This window comes from Gorilla gorilla, chromosome 7, assembly GCF_029281585.2.
Source record: "Gorilla gorilla gorilla isolate KB3781 chromosome 7, NHGRI_mGorGor1-v2.1_pri, whole genome shotgun sequence".
In the NCBI taxonomy this organism is placed as follows: Eukaryota; Metazoa; Chordata; class Mammalia; order Primates; family Hominidae; genus Gorilla; species Gorilla gorilla.
This window is the reverse complement of record NC_073231.2, coordinates 115,402,079-115,420,014: the sequence shown is the minus strand read 5'-3', so window position 1 is coordinate 115,420,014 and position 17,936 is coordinate 115,402,079. Positions and strand designations below refer to the sequence as shown.

The window sequence follows — 17,936 nt, the reverse complement described above, 5'->3', positions numbered from 1 at the left end:
TATGAGGTGAAATGTTGTTGCTTGCTGCTGGAGACAGAGCTCTTTGCCTCTTGTCGGCTTCCACCCCAGCTCGAGAAGGAAGACAGAAGTAGGAGCGAGGCATCCCAAGTGCATGTCCCCTCCTGGGGTGGACACTGGGCTCTGTGGTCCTTGCACAGGTGTCCCAGGGCAGGCGTACAGGAGCTGTTCCGCTTGCTTTCCACCTGCTTTCCTGTGACCACATCACCTGATCCAGGCATTTCTCTGTTGTGCTGCCAGGACTTATCTTGGAAATATTTTCTTGTGACTTCATTATTCTGTTTCTCCCTTTCTCATTTGAGTTCCTTGAACACATGTCAGGGTTAAAAACAACCCCAATGCCACTAAGCCCTCCATTTCTCCATTTGCTTTTGTTCTCACACTCCCTACAGATGCCAGAAATTGCCAGAATTTACCCAGCTTATTTGTTTTATTGTATTGACGTTTGTGCTTGCAAACGAAATTTACATTAAAGATTACACAGACACCTGTAATCCCAGCACTTTGGGAGGCCAAAGTGGGTGGACCGCTTGAGGTCAGGAGTTCGAGACCAGCCTGGTCAACATGATGAAACCTGTCTCTACCAAAAATGCAAAAATTAGCCGGGTGTGGTGGCATGCTCCTGTAGTCACAATTACTCAGGAGGCTGAGGCAGAAGGATCACCTGAGCCCAGGAGGCAGAGGTTGTAGAGAGCCGAGTTTATGCCACTACACTCCAGCCTGGACGATGGGAGTGAAACCCTGTCTCAAAAAAAAAAAAAAAAAAAAAAAAATTACACAGAGGTTAAATCTAGTATTGATCTTGGAGTACCTCAATCCATTCTTATCAGATTATCCAATTCTTCACAAATTCTTCAGGCAATATATAAGAGACATTGTTCTTTTCATTTGATTGAGATATTTCCCATTTTGTTTGCTTTTCCAAACATACGTATCTCCACTCAATTGTTCTTTTATGTGGGTAGCACTGCAGTCAAGCATATGGCATAAGGTAAAGGTGTTTTTTAATGTTTAACTTGACTTTATCCTTTTTCTATTTTTAATCATTTTGTCCACCTGGAGTGTCAAATGATTTTGAACCCATACAGTTAATTTTGTGGAACCTAAGAGCTACCTGGAAAGGGTCTCCTTTTTCAGCATTCCTTTTCCCTTACCTTATGACCCATCTCCAAACTGTAACAGTCACCTGAATTCCCCACCAGCCTCCAGTCTCTCCTTCAGATATTGCTGTCATGTTATCTTCATAAAGCATCACTGTTCATGTTACCACCCCAAACAAAACTCATTATGGTTCTCTCTTGCCTTCAGTATGTCATAGTTCCCTCTTGCCCATAGCATAATTTTTACATTTTTCAACTCTCTGGTTACAACTCACCTTTTTGGCTGCATTTTCTCATATGATGACTATATTCTAGCCATACAAGGGACTCCATATATATACTAAACATGCCCTGTGTTTTTCTTCCTCTGTGTTTTAGTTCATGTGATCTCTTTCACCCAAGGTCAACTCCTGTCCATGCCCCCAACACTATATTCTTCCTGGTGTATCAGGGCCATCTCAAGTGTCATCTCTCCCATGACATATTCCCCTGCCCTCATCCCTTCACCCTAGCTAAGAAGATTTCTTCCTCCTCTGTGTTTTCTGGGTGCCCGCCCTCTCTGTTTGCACTCATTGTATTCTGCCTTATATCCTGGTTGTTTGTCTGTATAGCCTAACTCCTCCTAGGAAACCCTTGAGCATTGGAACTGTTTCTCCATGCCTCCCCCATCCAGCGCCTTAGCCTAGGAAGTGTTTAACGCATAGTTGAGATGGACTAGATTGAACATTGTTGTCTTGGTTTCCTGATCTTAGATCTTTGTGAATTCTGATCACAAGGATCAAGCAGAGTGATGTCAGACAAGCCAGCTCTGCTGCTTAGTAGCTCTGTGATTTGGGGTGAGTCTCAGCATCACTCAGAACTTTGGTTTCCTGGTCTTTACTTGTATGTCTTTGGGAGGAAGGATTAAAGGAAATAGCAGCTGTAGAGTTCTTGACAGAATAGGCTCTGAGTCCACAGTGGCTAGTGGCATTATTATCTGATGCTGTCATCCGATGCATTAGTTATCCCTTCAAGGTTTTGTGTAATCAAGAGTCTGCTGCCAACACCATACCATCCATGATTTCATTCATGTCATTAATAAAGCATGTTAAATAGGATATGGACAACACCAGGGCCAGGTGATGTGTTACTAGAGATTTCCCTAGAGGTTGACAGACAGTCCATTTGTCAACATCCCGTGGGTACTGGACTGCGCTATCACCCAATGCACACATGTCGACCTTGTTCACAAGAGTATCCTAAGTGTTTGCATTAAACGTCTGCTGAACTCCAAATATGTGATGTATGTGGCCATGATAACTCTGTCAGAAAAGGAAGTGCAGATTGTTTTTCACATCTGACCCAGTGAACTCCTGCTGGCTCCTTCTTGCCTTATTAAAGGACTTTCTCTACAATTTTACTGGAGATCAACACCAAACAGCAGTTGGTGATTTTCAGAATTTATCTTTTCTCTACGTTCATGACTTGCAGACTTTTTGCCCATTTCCAATCTTCTACCTCCCATCCTTTCCAGTTTCTCAAAGTTAATGATACCATTTCTGCAATCATATATGTAAGTTCTTTTGGTACCTTTCTTCCCTCATTCATTAAATGTTCTTCTGAGTCTCCTATAAGCCAGGCTCTGTGCTCTTGGCTCTGGGGATGCAGTGATGAACAAGACAGAGGTCTTTGCAGTTAGCGTGGTTTTTGCATGCTGGAATCCTGGGCTGAAAACTTGACTTTTAAGAGGTTTGGGCATACAGACTGGAAGTAGGAGTGGAAGAGAGTATTTTTGTCCTAATTGGAAATAACAGCAGTCTGTCAATCCAACCTAAAGGGCAAAATAGGAGAAAGAGGAGCTATCCCTAAATGCCAATGGTGGAGAAACTTTTAATGCTGTGAAATAACATTTCAAAACAACAGCACCTACTCTGTGCTAAACCCTGTGTGACACATGGGGATACAAAAGAACACGCCCTCAAGGAGCTGACAAGCATACTGGAAAATATGTTAAAGCAAACAGGCAATTGCAGTGCAATGTGATAAATACTTGTTAAATTCTGGGTGGGGTCAGATAAAGGAGGGCCACCTAATCCCCTTTCTGAAGGAAGTAAAGCTCAAGGCTAAACTGAGACCTGAAGAACAGGTAGTAGTTAGCCAAGCCCAGAGGGATGGGAAAATAATCCAGCTAGAGGGAACAGCATGTGTGAAAACTGGGGGTCTAGAGGCTATCGTGCCTCCTTCAGGAAACTGTGAATGGTTCCATTGGCAGTGGTTATGGTATGACAGTCTGAAGAGATTATGGAGGGTTTGTAAATCATGCTAAAGAGTTTGGACTTTATGGACACAGGGTGCCATTGAGGAGTTTCAACAAGGGAATTGCCTAATGAGGTTTCTTCTCTGGAGTAGTGTGGAAGACAAATTGCTCAGGGCCACAAGGAGCAGCTGGGCACAGTGTGATGCTGTTTCAGTAATTCTGGGTGAGAAATGATGATGGCCTCAGGTGGAGAATTCAGGATGGGAAAGAGCAGACAGATGACACAGTTACTAAACAGACAGATTTGAAAACAAGAAGCATTTGTTGTAGTGATTTCTCAACATTACTGTGCGTAGAAGATCACCTGGGCAATTTGTGAAAATGGATTATGAGGCTGACTTAAAGAAATTTCAATCAGCAGATCTGGAGTATGAGTCAAGAATCTGTATTTTTAACAAAGAGGCCAGGTGATACTGATGCAGGTGGTCCTCAGACTGTACCATAAAAAACCCTATCTATTTGATGTTTCAAATGGCAACACTTCTTTAAAATGTATTTCTATTATGTTAACTTTTTGCTTAAGAATGAAGATTCAATCCTATTATCTTTGTTGAAAGTAGATGAATGACACAGCCCCAGGGTTTACTGTGCAAGGGCAGTCTCCTTGCTAGTATAGTCTGTGTTCACTAATTGTTTGCTCTCTGGTGGGGGATACAGAATAGAGTAGTGATGATTTTGTTAAGACTTTTTATTGCAGATTGTTTGTAAATGTATTTTCAAAGGTTTCAGTGTGCCCCTTGCAAGAGCAAGCAAACACTTTGGGTGGGATGGGGGGTGAGGGTGGCAAAATTGCCCCAAGTCTTGAAGTTCCATGCAGGTATACTTTCCTGGTGTTTAAGGCATATTTTGAATCTTATTGTGATGTTTCAGATCCCCACATAAGGGCTGTGTGACCAGCAACTTACCTGTTGTCTACTTTCCTCACCTGTAAAATAGGAATAATAATTGTACCTCTTTCATATGCTTGATATGAAGATTCAATGAGAATGCCTGTAAGGCACTTTGAACAGGGTGTGAACATAACAAGCCATTTCTAACTATTCCTGAGAGAAACTAGGTCATCTACAACTTATCACTTGTATTTAGAGTTTAGTCACTTAATAAATACCTTTCCTTCTTAAATCACATTACTTAGATAGTCTACAGTGCCCATATGGAAGAATTATTAGAAAAATTTAGTGTTTAGCAGCACACACACCAAACACGTGGATAAGTAGGCTAATGATGATGATGATGATGAGTATTTACTGTGCACTTATAGTAGTTCATATTATGGCGTTTAATTCTCACAAAAATTCCATGTGATAGGTACTCTTTTAGTCCCTTTTTACAGTGAGTAAACTGAGGCATAGAGAGGTTAAGTGATTGCCTGAGGTCACACTGTCATTAATGAAAGAGTGGATATTTGAGCCCTGAATCTGCTGATGCTAGCACCTGCTCTTAACCACAGCTGTTAAAAACATATTGTCAATTACATGCAGCATGGTTAGTACCACTCAGTATTATGCCAAGTAAATTAAGCAGTTCTCTCATTTTGGATGTGAAATATGTAAAAATGTTCCCAAAATATATACTACAGTGTGTATCTGTATGTCAAATTACAGTCAAGCCGGCTGCTCTCACTTTGTCAGAGGCAGCCATTCAGGAAGCTGCTGGGGGATCTCAGGCATAGGCCTGTCTTAGGGCAGTGGTCCTCAAACTTTAGCATCCATATTCCTGGAGGGCTTATTAAAACATATATTACTGGGTCTCACCTCTACCCATAAGTTATTTAATCTTACAGAATGTCACCTCTGCTCCTAAATTAGTCATCTTCTCATTCTTCTGAAACAGTGACTCTCAAAGAGTGGCTCCAAACCAGCAGCATCAGCACCACCTGGGAAACATGTTTCTGACTCACTGAGGATGGTTTAAAATCTATCCCATAATTGCCTGACTCGCTCAACAGACATTTAACTTCACAAAGACATTTTGAAGTGACAAGTCATCAGCTCTAACACATAGATGCTTAGATAAAAATCAAAAGATAGAAATTTTTACTTTGCCTGTAACATCTAAAAAGCATAGCAGTTACTTCCTCATATAGACTCAAAAAAAATTTTTTTGAGACAGGGCCTTACTCTGTCACCCAGGCTGGAGTGCAGTGGCATGCTCATGGCTCACTGCAGCCTCAACCTCTAGGGCTCAGTTGATCTTCCCACCTCAGTCCCCCGAGTAGTGGGACTATAAGCGCATGCCACCACGCCTGGCTAATTTTTTTTTTTTTCACAGATGGGGTTTTACCATTTTACCCAGGCTGGTCTCGAACCCCTGGGCTCAATTGATCTGCCTATCTCAGCCTCCCAAAGTGCTGGGATTACAGACGGGAGCCACTGCACCCAGCTTTAATATAGAGACTTAACTGGTGGCTTCTCCTTCTCCAAAACAGTGGGGCTTGCCTTAAAATGAAGATCTTTTCTTCGCTTGCAACTTGGAATTAGGCCTTGGAATTAGGAACAAGTTCTGGGCTGCATTAAACACCAGCACATACCGTCAGGGAAGCTTTCCCCCATCACTCTTCCTCCCCATTTTGGGACAAGAGGTTTCTCCCTCGATGAGGTTGTATGCATAATCCAGCAACTCTGGGTCAGCTTCTCATGTTCATGGGCCCATCTCCTTGCCAAGTCTTAAGTACAGGGTTGTGAAGTGACCTAAGCCAGACTCAGCAGGACATCAAGTAATTCCTGATCTTTGAGGGCTATTCAGGGTCAGAGCTACCATGAGACAACGGGTCACCTTAGGCATATTGGACCCTAAAATTGGAATAAGGTAAAACAGAGATTCTAGTTTTACTTTTGCTCTTCATAACTACTTTTAATTATTCATAATTATAGGAAGAAGGGTAAAAGTACAAATCTGTAAGGACAGGTGATCCACAGAGCATTTCTTTTTGCCTATGGAATACATTATTAAGAGTAGATTTCCTCTTGATTTTTCTTCTTAGACTCTGGAAATGCAAATACATGTTTATCAGAATGGAAAATCTAGCTAAATGAGTAACTGGAATAAAGTCAACTCATTTTCCCATTATCAGGAGAATGAAGTATAAATTATGGATAAAAATCACACACTCTAATATTATGTAGCAGTCAAATGAACACACTACAACTATATGGAGAATTTTCGCAATATAGTATTGAATGAAAATTGTTCCAAAAGATTTTATATACATCATGATAACCTATTTTATTTTAAAAAGTTAAAAACAAATAAAACAAAAATCCTCAAATTCTACCTTTTAAAAATACATAGATGTGATCATTCTTTGTAAAAGTGAATGCAAGGAAATGGTGAAGAGCGGATAAGATAAAGGAAGACCACATGCATGTAAGTTAGTGTCACTGTTCTAGTTTTTATGATGGATTGGTGGTTTCTTCATTTATTATATTAAACATAAACAAAACATAAATACCTAAACAGAGCAGTCAGTAAATAAATAAATTAAAGATAGCCTTGCATGGGCCAATGATGACAGAATGTCAAAAACCAAGAATTATGATTAATCCAGTTCTTTGTATCTGAGACTCTTTTAAAAAATACATTGAGAGAACAACTTTCTAGGTCACAGAGAAAATAATGAAATGTCACTCACGTATAGAAAAATAGTTCCATGCTTAGTTTCATATGGCACTCTCTGACCTGCCACTTCCTCACCTCACACATGTCAGCAGGTTCAGCCTCTAAATGGAGATCAAGAAGGGCACGGATCAGTAGACCATTAAGGGTTGTCAGTGGAATCACTTCAGACAGAATTGTGGCTGTAGGATCCCTAGAATAGGAAAAATATGTGCTTCCTTTTCTTTCATTTTCACCTCTCTGAGTAAGGTAATATGTTTGCATATTTTATTAGAGAAGTGAAAGTGGGAATTTTAGAAAATGAAAAAGACCTGTGTGTCAAATATGAGCAACTCTTAACCTGACCAGTGGCAACCACTGGGACCTGTGTCTAAGGAAGGTTTTAAATTCGCCTGCCTCCAAGTTCCCTTTATTGCCTCATTCCCTGCTGTTGCTTCTAATTCTTTCAGCATTACCATCTCTGTATGCTGTTCCCTTCACACTGTGCTGTCTCCACAGCTCTGCATGCTACAGTCCTGAATTGTTGTAAATGGCTTCAAAACCTGGCTAGTTCAGTGTGCCTCCCCCATGAAGTCTTCATGCTTCCAGCAGGAAACAGTCTTTCCCATTGTTGACCTCTCTTAGCACCTAACTTGAGTCCCTCCTAAGACATTTGCCTCTCTCTGAAGGCAGGGCTATGGTCTCAGCCCACGTGTGCTAGAAAAAAGCTGGAGGACACACAAATATGAACTGATGTGGAGATAACAGCTCTCACCATGTGTTATTTGTGAGCCACAGACCCTATAAGAAGGGTTGGGTCATTAGCTCCCTGTTGTTTAGTGTGCTGCAGGCCTTCCTGTGAAATTGGGATATTCAGTCAATACAGCTAAGGAGGATTTACTCACTGACTTATAATCTAAAAGAAGAATTTTTACCATCCTCTGCCAGGACCATCTTTTATTTTTTTTATTTTCATGCTTGTTTTGAATCCTTTCTTGCCACTCACACTACGCAACAGCCTCGCCTCATTCCTTGTCACTGTTCTAAGCTCTTCCAGATTTTGGCCTCACATGTGTTGGGACCTTGATATGGTTCAGAGAGGGTAATCATAAGAAGAAAAGTAAAAATAATAGTGAAATTTTAAAGTGCTTACTGAGTGCCAGCACTATTTTTACATGTTTTACATATATTATCTTACATCATCCTTACAACAACTCTATGAAATAGATACTATTATTATTCTCCTTTCATAGAAAAAAATGAAGCTCAGAGAGCTTGTCTTCCCCAAGGTCACACAGCTAGTAACTGAAACTACTAAACCATATTATTTTTAAAAAGGCAGAGAGAAATAACTTCATAGAGACTGAAAGTACAAGTGAGAAAGAGAGAGGAGGGTGAAAGCACGTCAAGATATTGGAAGGGGAGCATGGCTGAGTCCAGTGTCAGAACTCTGCTCTGTTTAAATGCAGTGGAGGTGGAGGTCAGTGCTACTGAGAAAATCCAGGGAGTGAGCCACGTGCGAGACATATGCAACCTTCCTGACACTCTGAGTGCCACTGCCAAGGGAAGAAAGGAACCTGTGGGTTGAGAAGATGGTGTGCCCTGGAAGTTGTCACACAGTGAGGATGAAGATGGGGGTTGAATGGTCAAGGTTGTTAGGTCTTAGAGTCAACTAAGAAAAGCCATGTTTAAGTAAGGAAGTGAGTTTTTTTAAAAAAAATTATTTTAGGGCCCCATTGGATGTCTTGGCAACGAGTAGTGAATTATGTCATCTGTTTCCCACTAAGTGGGTGTTTTATTCCATTTGTGGTCTAGAATTGCAAGCAGACAGCACCAACTCACTGAGATGAAGAAGAGTGGAGAATGAGGTGACTCCAAAACATTCTCATCTTTTCCTTCTCCCTTATATTCTGGACTGAGTCATAGACTTAAATCCTAGCCCTGTCCTGACCTTCTGTCTTTCCTGGTGTCTCACTCCCCATTTTTCTCTCCCAGTCCTTCATCACCTCCTTCCTCCCCTATGAATGCCTCCTGCAATGACACCCCTGCTCCGCACCCAGCACCACCATTAGTGCTGCTCTTCCTGATTTAGGTTTTCCTGCCAGACAGGAGGGCAGGCATCTCATTTTGGTAAACACTGGATAAATGCTTCTCCTTAAATAGAAGCAGCAGGCTTTCCAGCTAGTTCTTTTAAGGGGGCAGAAATTCAGTTCACATCAGTAAATTTGACAAGAAATCAAAGATAAGTCCCATGTACAAGTCTGTAAAATACTTCAGGGAGGATTTGCTCTGTTATTACTTGGTCCCCAACATAATGAGCTAGGATGACGTTTATGACCACGGTGGATGTAACCTTTCCCAGACCTGTTGGGTGAAAGGCAGTGGGGGGAGGGCTGCCCGTTGGACATGCCTGCCACTGGAGTGGTTCCTGAGCTGAGACAGTGTGGGAGATGATGAATGCCTGTGTGTGGTTCCTTTGATGCTGTGAAGCATGTCTGCCACGGAAAATTCAGGTTGGCACTGATGGAATAACCCCAATGCAGGGTATGCTGGATTGTGAAATGTTATTTCTCTGCTGAATGGCATTTGACATGTTCAACAGCACACTGGTTGGCCCCTTCTCTTTTACAACAGGATTATGAGGACTTTGAACCATGAACCAGCTGTTAAGTATCCTACTAGCTTTGCAAACCAACATTTGTGTACATGAGTTCGGCTGGAACTGGCCCAGTTTCAAACAACCTGTGCCTTATGTACATTCTGTCTTTCCCTCCAGTCCTCTGATAATGTATTCACTCCAGGCAAGTGTTTCTGGAGAGCCGTGGGGGTACAGATCATTCTGTAGATTAAATTCTTCTCTCCTGTGCACTTTGCCCGTGAATTTCTTCCTCTTCCTTTTGCTGGCCTGTCTGTCTTCATTTCTGCTCACTCATTGTTCACATCGCAGTGAAGAAAGCTCTTGCAATTTGACAGAACTTGGAGAGAAAGTCCAGGCACTTTTTTACCTTTGGAGCTCTCTTCCTCACAATATGGTTCATGGACCACCTGCTGCACAATCAGCTATAGTAATTATCAAAAATGCAGATGCCTGGGCCACCCTCCTCCCAGATCTTCTGAACTGGAATTTTTGTGAGAGTTTCCCAGAAATCTGCACTATTATTAAACTTCCCAGATAAATCTTCATGCACAGTTAGGTTTAGGAACCACTGCATTATTAATAATAATTTTAAGATTCGTATTTATGAGTGTGTCAAGCACTTTCTATGCATTAACTCAATTCATTTTCACGGCAACCCAATGGGATGGGAATCATTATCTTTGCACTTAAAACAGGATTTGACACATGGCAGGTGCTCAATAACTTTTTGCTAAATAAATAATAAATTAACCTTTTAAAATGTATGTGTATACATATATAAGTAAGGCTTAGATAAGTTAAAAAAACTTGGTCAAGATACACAACTAGTGACAGGTGGAGCTGGGCTTTATAGCTACTTCTGGTCAGAAACTTTCACTTCTCCTTGTTTATTGAAGTTTCTTTACACCCTCTTTGCTTATCATTTCTCTGATTCACTCTTCTTGTTCAGCAGATGGGTCACCTGTATTTCTGCTTAGACAGGTAGCTGAGCCAGCCCAAGGTACAGGAGTGAACTGGGTGGTGTTGCCTCTGACCCTCTTGGCCTCCTTAAGGCCTCCTCCCTTTCTCAGACCTTCCAAGCTACCTAGCTCAGGAGACTGGGCCCTGCAAAGATGAGAGCTGCAGTAAACCTACTAGTATTTCCCCTGGGACTTTCAGAAGGCAGAGTTCTAAACCACAAGAGACTCCAGAACTTTTTGGAGGCATCCATGGGGAGTCTCTTTTAGAATCAGGGTCTTTGGAAACACCTTATTGTACACACACACACACACCCTATTGTACACACACACACACAGAAAGAGAATTAAAAAACAGAAACATGCTCTTTGCTGAACAATGGCAAAAGGAAAACCACCTTTTGTAAAGAGTAATTATAAAAATGTATGAGTAGAAAAAAGCATTTCCTATTATAGGTCTTTTTAAGGGATAGATGTAATCAAGACCTTTTTTGAGAAGCCATCTTCTGGCCTTTGGGCCACTGTACCAGTAGTTTCAGCTAAAATGGTACTATTAAGGGCTTGCTATATGCCAGGCATTGTTCAATTTCTTTGCATGTTTCATCTGAATTTCCATAATCTTTTAGCAATTCTTAATATTAATAACCTCATCCCTATTTTATGGATGAGGATACTAAGGCAGAGAGAGGGTAAATTCATTCCTCGAGGCACCACAGAGAGCAAGTAGAGGAGCCAAGATTCAAACCCAGGTGTCTCAACTCCAGAACTCTTTTAATACTACATAATATGGTGTGACTACTCTTATTATAAAAAATTTCCCATAAAAATTTACATTTTTTTAAAAGGAAAAATGGATTGTTCATACATCAGTGCACTCCTATATATAGTTTATAATACGAATAATGTGCACATGGTTAGAGAAGCCAAATTGCTCAGAAAGATAATAAAATGAAAATAAGAGTCTCTTTATATCCACACTTTCCTGTTCCCAAGAGACACCGCTATTAACAGATCATTTTATCCCTCAAGAAAAATGTTCTGTGCATATGGCAGGTTACATATTATCTAAAGATTTATTCACAAAAAAAAGCAGACTTGCCATACCCACTTTTCTGCATCTTGTTTTTCTCATCTAGTAACAGGTGTTTGATATCTTTTCACTTCAAGGTGATATCTTTTCACACCCAGGATCATGTCACTCCTTTTCACGATGGCGGAGTATTCTCTTAGGCTGCTGCTATACCACCTGATTTAACCAGTCACTGTTGATGGACAACTAGGTTGTCTTTTTGGATCCTTATGTGCAGAATAAATTCCTAGCAGTACAGTTTTCTTTTTTATGCATGTAGCATAATTCACACTCTTACTAACTCTGTTTTCACAAACCCTTAATGGAGCTGGTATTATCAGACTCTTTTGCCTATCAGATAGATGAAAACAGTCTCCTTACCTTCATTTATATTTTTAGTGGTGTTGATAAATTATATGGCTTTTCATGAGTATCAGCCATTTGTTTTTCTTTTTCTTTCATCTGCCTAATATGTCCTTGGCCCATTTTTCTGTTAGTTTTTTTTTCTAATTTTATGAGCTTCTGGTAAATTAAGGAGATTAACCTTTTATCATGTGTTGGAAATATTTTTTAAGTGTATCTATTTGTCTTTGACCTTGCTATTTTCCCATAAGCAGTTTCATTTCATATAGTTGGATTTATCAATACAAATTATTCACTTCTAAATACTTTAAGTTTGAACTTCTCTTCTTTTGTGTTTAGCTGTTTATGTGTGTGTGTATGTTATTTTAAGTATATGGCAGCTCCATCAACTAAACATCAATCAGAATGAAGAAAACTATTTTCTGAAACTATAATATAAATGGAAATTACATTTACAATTTTTCAAGAATACTTTTATTCTCAAAATGCAAAAAAAAAAAACAACACCTGTATATGTATCTTATCAATGTATTGATCATTTAACCAAATATGCCCTTTCTGAGATAAATACCTATACGGGGTTCAGGAAAGTAATTTGCAAAAACTAAAACAAAAAACCCTGTTTAGGCTGTGAAGCGTTTCTTGGATACCTTGGCTGGGCCCCCCAAGCCTTAGCAGTTAAGAGTCCGTTCTACTGAATGTACTTTAGAGCAGCTTCTTTTAATAGCGTCTTCTATAATTGCGTGTGTCCGTTGCTCCTGCTGCTTCTTAATAGCTGTACTTAGCTTCAGTGAAAATGGTTCCTCTCTCCTCCCTGGAGACCTGTAAATTTAAAAATCTGTGTATTTTGGGGGGACGGGTGGAGAAGGAGGATGGGAGAGAAGGGTGGGAACTAGGTGGGTTGTTTTTTTTTTAATTTACTGCCTCTATTTGAGGTGGTCCAACCTGAATTAATTTGATAGCTTTGCAGTGATAAGAGAGGGCTTGGGGTTACTTAAATCAGTGTTTTAGAATGGTTTAATACTGCTTAGTAGATCTCAGGATTGTTCTATACTGTGATGTTCTGATGTATGAGGACTGCTCCATATCTTGAAAACAGGCAAAATTAATAATGTCCTAAGAGACCAGATTATAGGCAGTGCTTTAAAAATAAGTCTAGTTAGTTATCAGTTTGGGCACGTATTCTTTTTGTTTTCATTTTTCCTTCCTTTTCTAATTCCCTGGCGTTAGCATACATGCACAGAACGCTTATTATCCTAACGTTATAAATAAAAGGAATATCTCTCAAAAGAGTTCAGCAGTGCTATGAAAACAAAAAACTGCCAGAACTTCTGGAGGCCACTGGGTGTAGGTTCTTGAGAGTTGGAAAAGTGCTTTCTGCAGCAGGATGCTTAGTCACCAAGCGTTTGGCATCAGAGCATTATCTTAAAGGTCATCAAATTCATCCTGTCTGTTCAGTCCTGGGATAACACTCCACTAACCTGGCAGCTGATCGAAAACAATATTGATGAGGAACAAAGACTGTTGCTGAGGATGACATTCATTCTTTACAAGCAACCCATGAAGCAGGTGCTATGAGTATCATCTTTATTTAACCAATTAGGAAACTGGGACACAGAGAAGTGAAGTAACTTGGCTAAAACTTTCCACCTAATATGGGTTAGGAGCAGGCTTTGAATCCAGGCTGTCTAGCTGAGGTCCTACGTTTTTTCTTTTTGTTTGTTTTGTTTTTTGTTTTTGTTTTATTTTTTGAGACGGAGTCTTGCTCTGTCACCCAGGCTGGAGTGCAGTGGCATGATCTTGGCTCACTGCAACCTCCAACTCCCTGGTTCAAGCAATTCTCCTGCCTCAGCTTCCCAAGTAGCTAGGATTACAGGCGCTCACCACCACACCCAGCTAATTTTTGTATTTTTAGTAGAGACAGGGTTTTGCCATGTTGGCCAGGCTGGTTTCAAACTCCTGACCTCAGGTGATCCACTCACCTTGGCCTCCCAAAGTGCTGGGATTACAAGCGTGAGCCACCATGCCCAGCCGAGTTTCTATGTTTTTAGGTTAGGTACTCTGTGCGTGATTTTAATAACCCCAAAGAGCACTGAAAACAATACCTTAGTTGCATACACTGTTTAAAGGAAATGAATAAAGAATGCCTCTCCTTCCTTGTATCTTTGTTGCCAACTAATAGATAAATGGCGGCGGGGGCGGGGGGTGTGATTAGGTCTCCAGCTTTTCTCTTAGTTATTTTGCTTAGTACATGAAGAAAGTATATCAGATGATGTATTACATTTAGCTTTCCTGTGTATCCCTTAAAAAGAGTTCACTGATTTTTACACTGCATTAACCAGGTTACGTTTTTTAAATTCATGAACTGAAATAGTTGTGAAGTAGTATATACGTTTTTCACTATCGTACTATTCAAATAGGCCTGAATACAGCTGCAGGGACCCGAATGTGCCTTCTAATCTCTTTCAGATGTACAGAAGGTAAGAGAGGAAAGTGCTGAAACAAAGTGACCTTAGGCCCTGCAAATACATAAAAGTCAGTATATTGAGTTCCAGTAGCAATAAAATGTAGAACAAAGTTGTCCTTTCAGTTCAGAGAACATAATTACCACAGATCAGAAGCACCATGGGGTAACAATGGATTTTCCGCAATTATCTGTTCCTGTTCTAGAATTTCTGCTTTTACGCAAGCAGTTCAATTATAATCGATGGGCTTTTGTGAAAGGAATGAAAGCTGAGTGTTTTTCAGAGTAATAATTTCACATTAGAAAATAACATCTTAAACCTGATGGCTGTAACTGAAGGATCTATTTTTGAAAATCGCCTACCTTTATCATTTAATAACCAACCTGATAATTTACTAGCAAACAAAGCTGGTTGAGTTAGGCCGTCAGGAATCTCATGCTGCTGGACTGCATTACCAATCATGAATCCTTCAGATTGTAAACTACTACAGTTTAACCAGTGTATTCCTTAGAGTCAACTTATTAAGTTTGGGGAGCTTCTAGGAGCTCATTACATCATTAGACAAAGTCTCTGCAATCCAGAAGGAATAGCTGGTCTCAGTTCTGATAAACTACCATGCTAATCTTCCCAGAATTCTACTGGGAGCCAGGAGTCACTGCTGTCATTTGGCTAATGGGTCATTCTTGGTCTCTTTCCTAGAGACCTGGACTTCCTAGAGGCTGGAGTTCCTGAGAGCTCCTGGAAACCAGGGAAAGGATTTTTTCTTCTCTCTGCCTTGTGATTACCTACCTTCCTCTCTAGCAAAACTAACAGAGGCCATCAGAAAGAGAAATCTGTTCCCTAGTAGGCCAGAGTCTGGCCACATCCTGTACCTATGGTTCATGTTGACCTTTCAGGGAGATGGTAATGTATAGTTTAAGAACTTCTCCTGTTCCCCTGCTTCTTCCTACTGCCTTTCTGAGGACAAAGCATAGTATGGGAGAAGTAGCATGAAGATTTGGTCCTGGACAGGATTTATCACCTATAAGCTTCAGGCAAACAGCTTCAGTTTTCTCAATAGTAAAATAGTGAGATTAATGTCTATTTTACAAAGATGTCAATATTAAATAATATATAGCATAGAAAGCATCGTGAACAGGGCCTGGGACCTAGTAAACACTCAATAAATAGCCATTGTTATGATAATTATTGTTCACTGCTTGTTAGAAAATCAAGGATTAGGCTATTCATATTTTCTTTAGCTCAGAAATGTGAGCTGGCTCTGGGTTCTACGCCAGAAAAGGCACAAATTGTGTGGTAGGAGTTGAGCAACAAGGTCAAATTAAACTGTATACCTAGACTTATTTTTCAGAAGCACATGGTACTTCACGTTTTTAAAAAATTCTTTTTCTTCTCTCATTGTCTAGCTTGCCTCTTCTACCTCCCCTCACTTCCCCAGGCAGTGTATGGGAATGTTTCCATTATTACTCTTTCAGAACTACATATTTTTGTTAGAATGAATTTATATAAATTATTTTACTGCACAGCATGTTTATATTATAATTACACACCCACCTGTAGTCTGTACTCAAAGTATCATGTGATCTTTGCAAACTAATGAACATCCCTACCTGTAATCCCACCCTGAAGTTAAAATTCCAAATTTCAGTGTAATTTACAGGTTCTATCACTGTTAAATTTCTGCTTTTCTGTTAAGGATCTATTCTTTAAAGAAAAACCAAAACTGCAGTCAGAGAAAGTCAGTCCTCAGACAGTGCCAGTGCAGCAGTCTGGGAGCCCAGGCTTTGCTCTTTCCTGACTGCCTCTCATTGGTTAACTGTCTCCAAACCTAACGTGCCAAATTGAAGTATGAGTAGCTGACTACAGAAGCCCAAAGATAAACTCTCTTGGAAAAACTACTCTTGGACTGATAAGTATTTTATTTTTCTTTTGCTTGAAGTAGGGTGAGCCCGTTGTTGTGGAGTGAGAGCCTCACATACGGGAGAACAGTGCATTTCTTGATGCTCTTGGGTCACTGTTGACAGTGTCTGCAGGAAGACTGGCCTCTTTATGAAACCAGCCTTACTGTGCATCTTAGCTGTGTTTATGAAATGATGTTCTTGTACTGGGCCTTCTCTTGACTGCTTTGAGGAAAATGCTGTGAGCCTGGAAGCTCTGGAATCTTGGCACTTGCCAATAGTGTGCAAACGCAGGGAGCAGGGACCTGGAAGGCAGGGAACTGGCCGGTGTGTTCTCTAGTTTCCTTTCCCTCACGCTTCTCTCTCCCCTGTTGTTTTTCAGGTAGTGAAGCTGATTTTAGCTCCTCGAGCAGCACAGGCAGCATTTCCGCTCCTGAGGTCCATATGTCGACTGCGGGAAGCAAGCGGTCTTCTTCTTCACGCAAGTAGGCACCATCTCCTGCTCTGTAATTAAGATGCTTTACACAGGTGACTCACCTGCACCTGTGCATCTGTAGAACCACCCGGATTACTGTCCATTCATATTTTATTATTCAGTGAAGCTTTTTGTTTTTTTACAGTGATTTTAAATTGGTAGTTTTTCCTGTCTTGCCAACTGTGGTCACATGGCTCACCTGTGTTTGTCCATCCATGGCTGTCTCCCATCCAACCCTTGACTCTATGCCCACTCCTCCTTCTGTCCCTTCTCTCTTTCCCTTACTCACCTGTGTACTCATCTGCATAGGAAGCTAGTGGTCTCCCACTTCCCTCCTACCTCCCCTCCGTGAATCTATGAGTCTGTTAGCTGTGAAGCCTCTGACTTCACCCTTTTTTTCTTCTAGCTGGACTTCCATTTTTAACCTCTGTGAAGGAAGCAGCTACTCCCTGACCACTCCCAGCATTTACCTGGGGAAGGAGTGAAGAAAGTGTAGTAAAGTTCATAGGCATGGTGGCCACCCCATAGAGCACACCAGCTGGGTGTGTGGGCTCTGAAGCCAGGCTGCCTTGGCTCAAATGCCAGCACCACCAACTCCAGGCTGTGTGGCTCTGAGCAAGTTGTTTAACCGCTCCATGCCTTGTTTACCTTATCTGTGAAATAGACCCAGCCACCTCAGAGGGTTTATTGTTAGGATTAAACAAGTTAATAAAAGTAAAATGCTGAGTCAGAGCATGGAGCATAGCAAGCATCAACCAATTCTCTCCATTGATGTTATTTGAATTGGTGGAGAGGACTATGAGACATGGGAGCCACTATGCACATTCAGTGGGAGGGACTGTAAGCCCCAGGATTCTGTGCTTGCCACCAGTGGCTTTGTTTATTCATTTAACAAGTATTTATTGAGCATCTACTATGAGGAAACAAAACTCCACAAAATTATATTCATTGTAGTAGGACAAGAAGGACAATAAATTGAAAAATAATATAATTATTTTTAAAAACACTCAGGGGAAGGAGATAGAGAGTAATGTGGTTTGTGGTATATTTTAGCTTGGTGGGTC

The 17,936-nt window shown here is 40.7% G+C and overlaps 1 protein-coding gene across 13 annotated transcripts in view; it reads left to right on the top strand.

The window, feature by feature from the left end:
* Positions 1-17,936, top strand: part of SYBU (syntabulin) — a 117,233-nt gene that overhangs the window by 88,463 nt on the left and 10,834 nt on the right. For all 13 annotated transcript variants that reach the window (XM_055347984.2, XM_055347985.2, XM_055347988.2 and 10 more), the window contains one exon: positions 16,780-16,882. In XM_055347984.2, the coding sequence (XP_055203959.1) occupies positions 16,780-16,882 (103 nt within the window). The remainder of the gene's footprint in view (positions 1-16,779; positions 16,883-17,936) is intronic.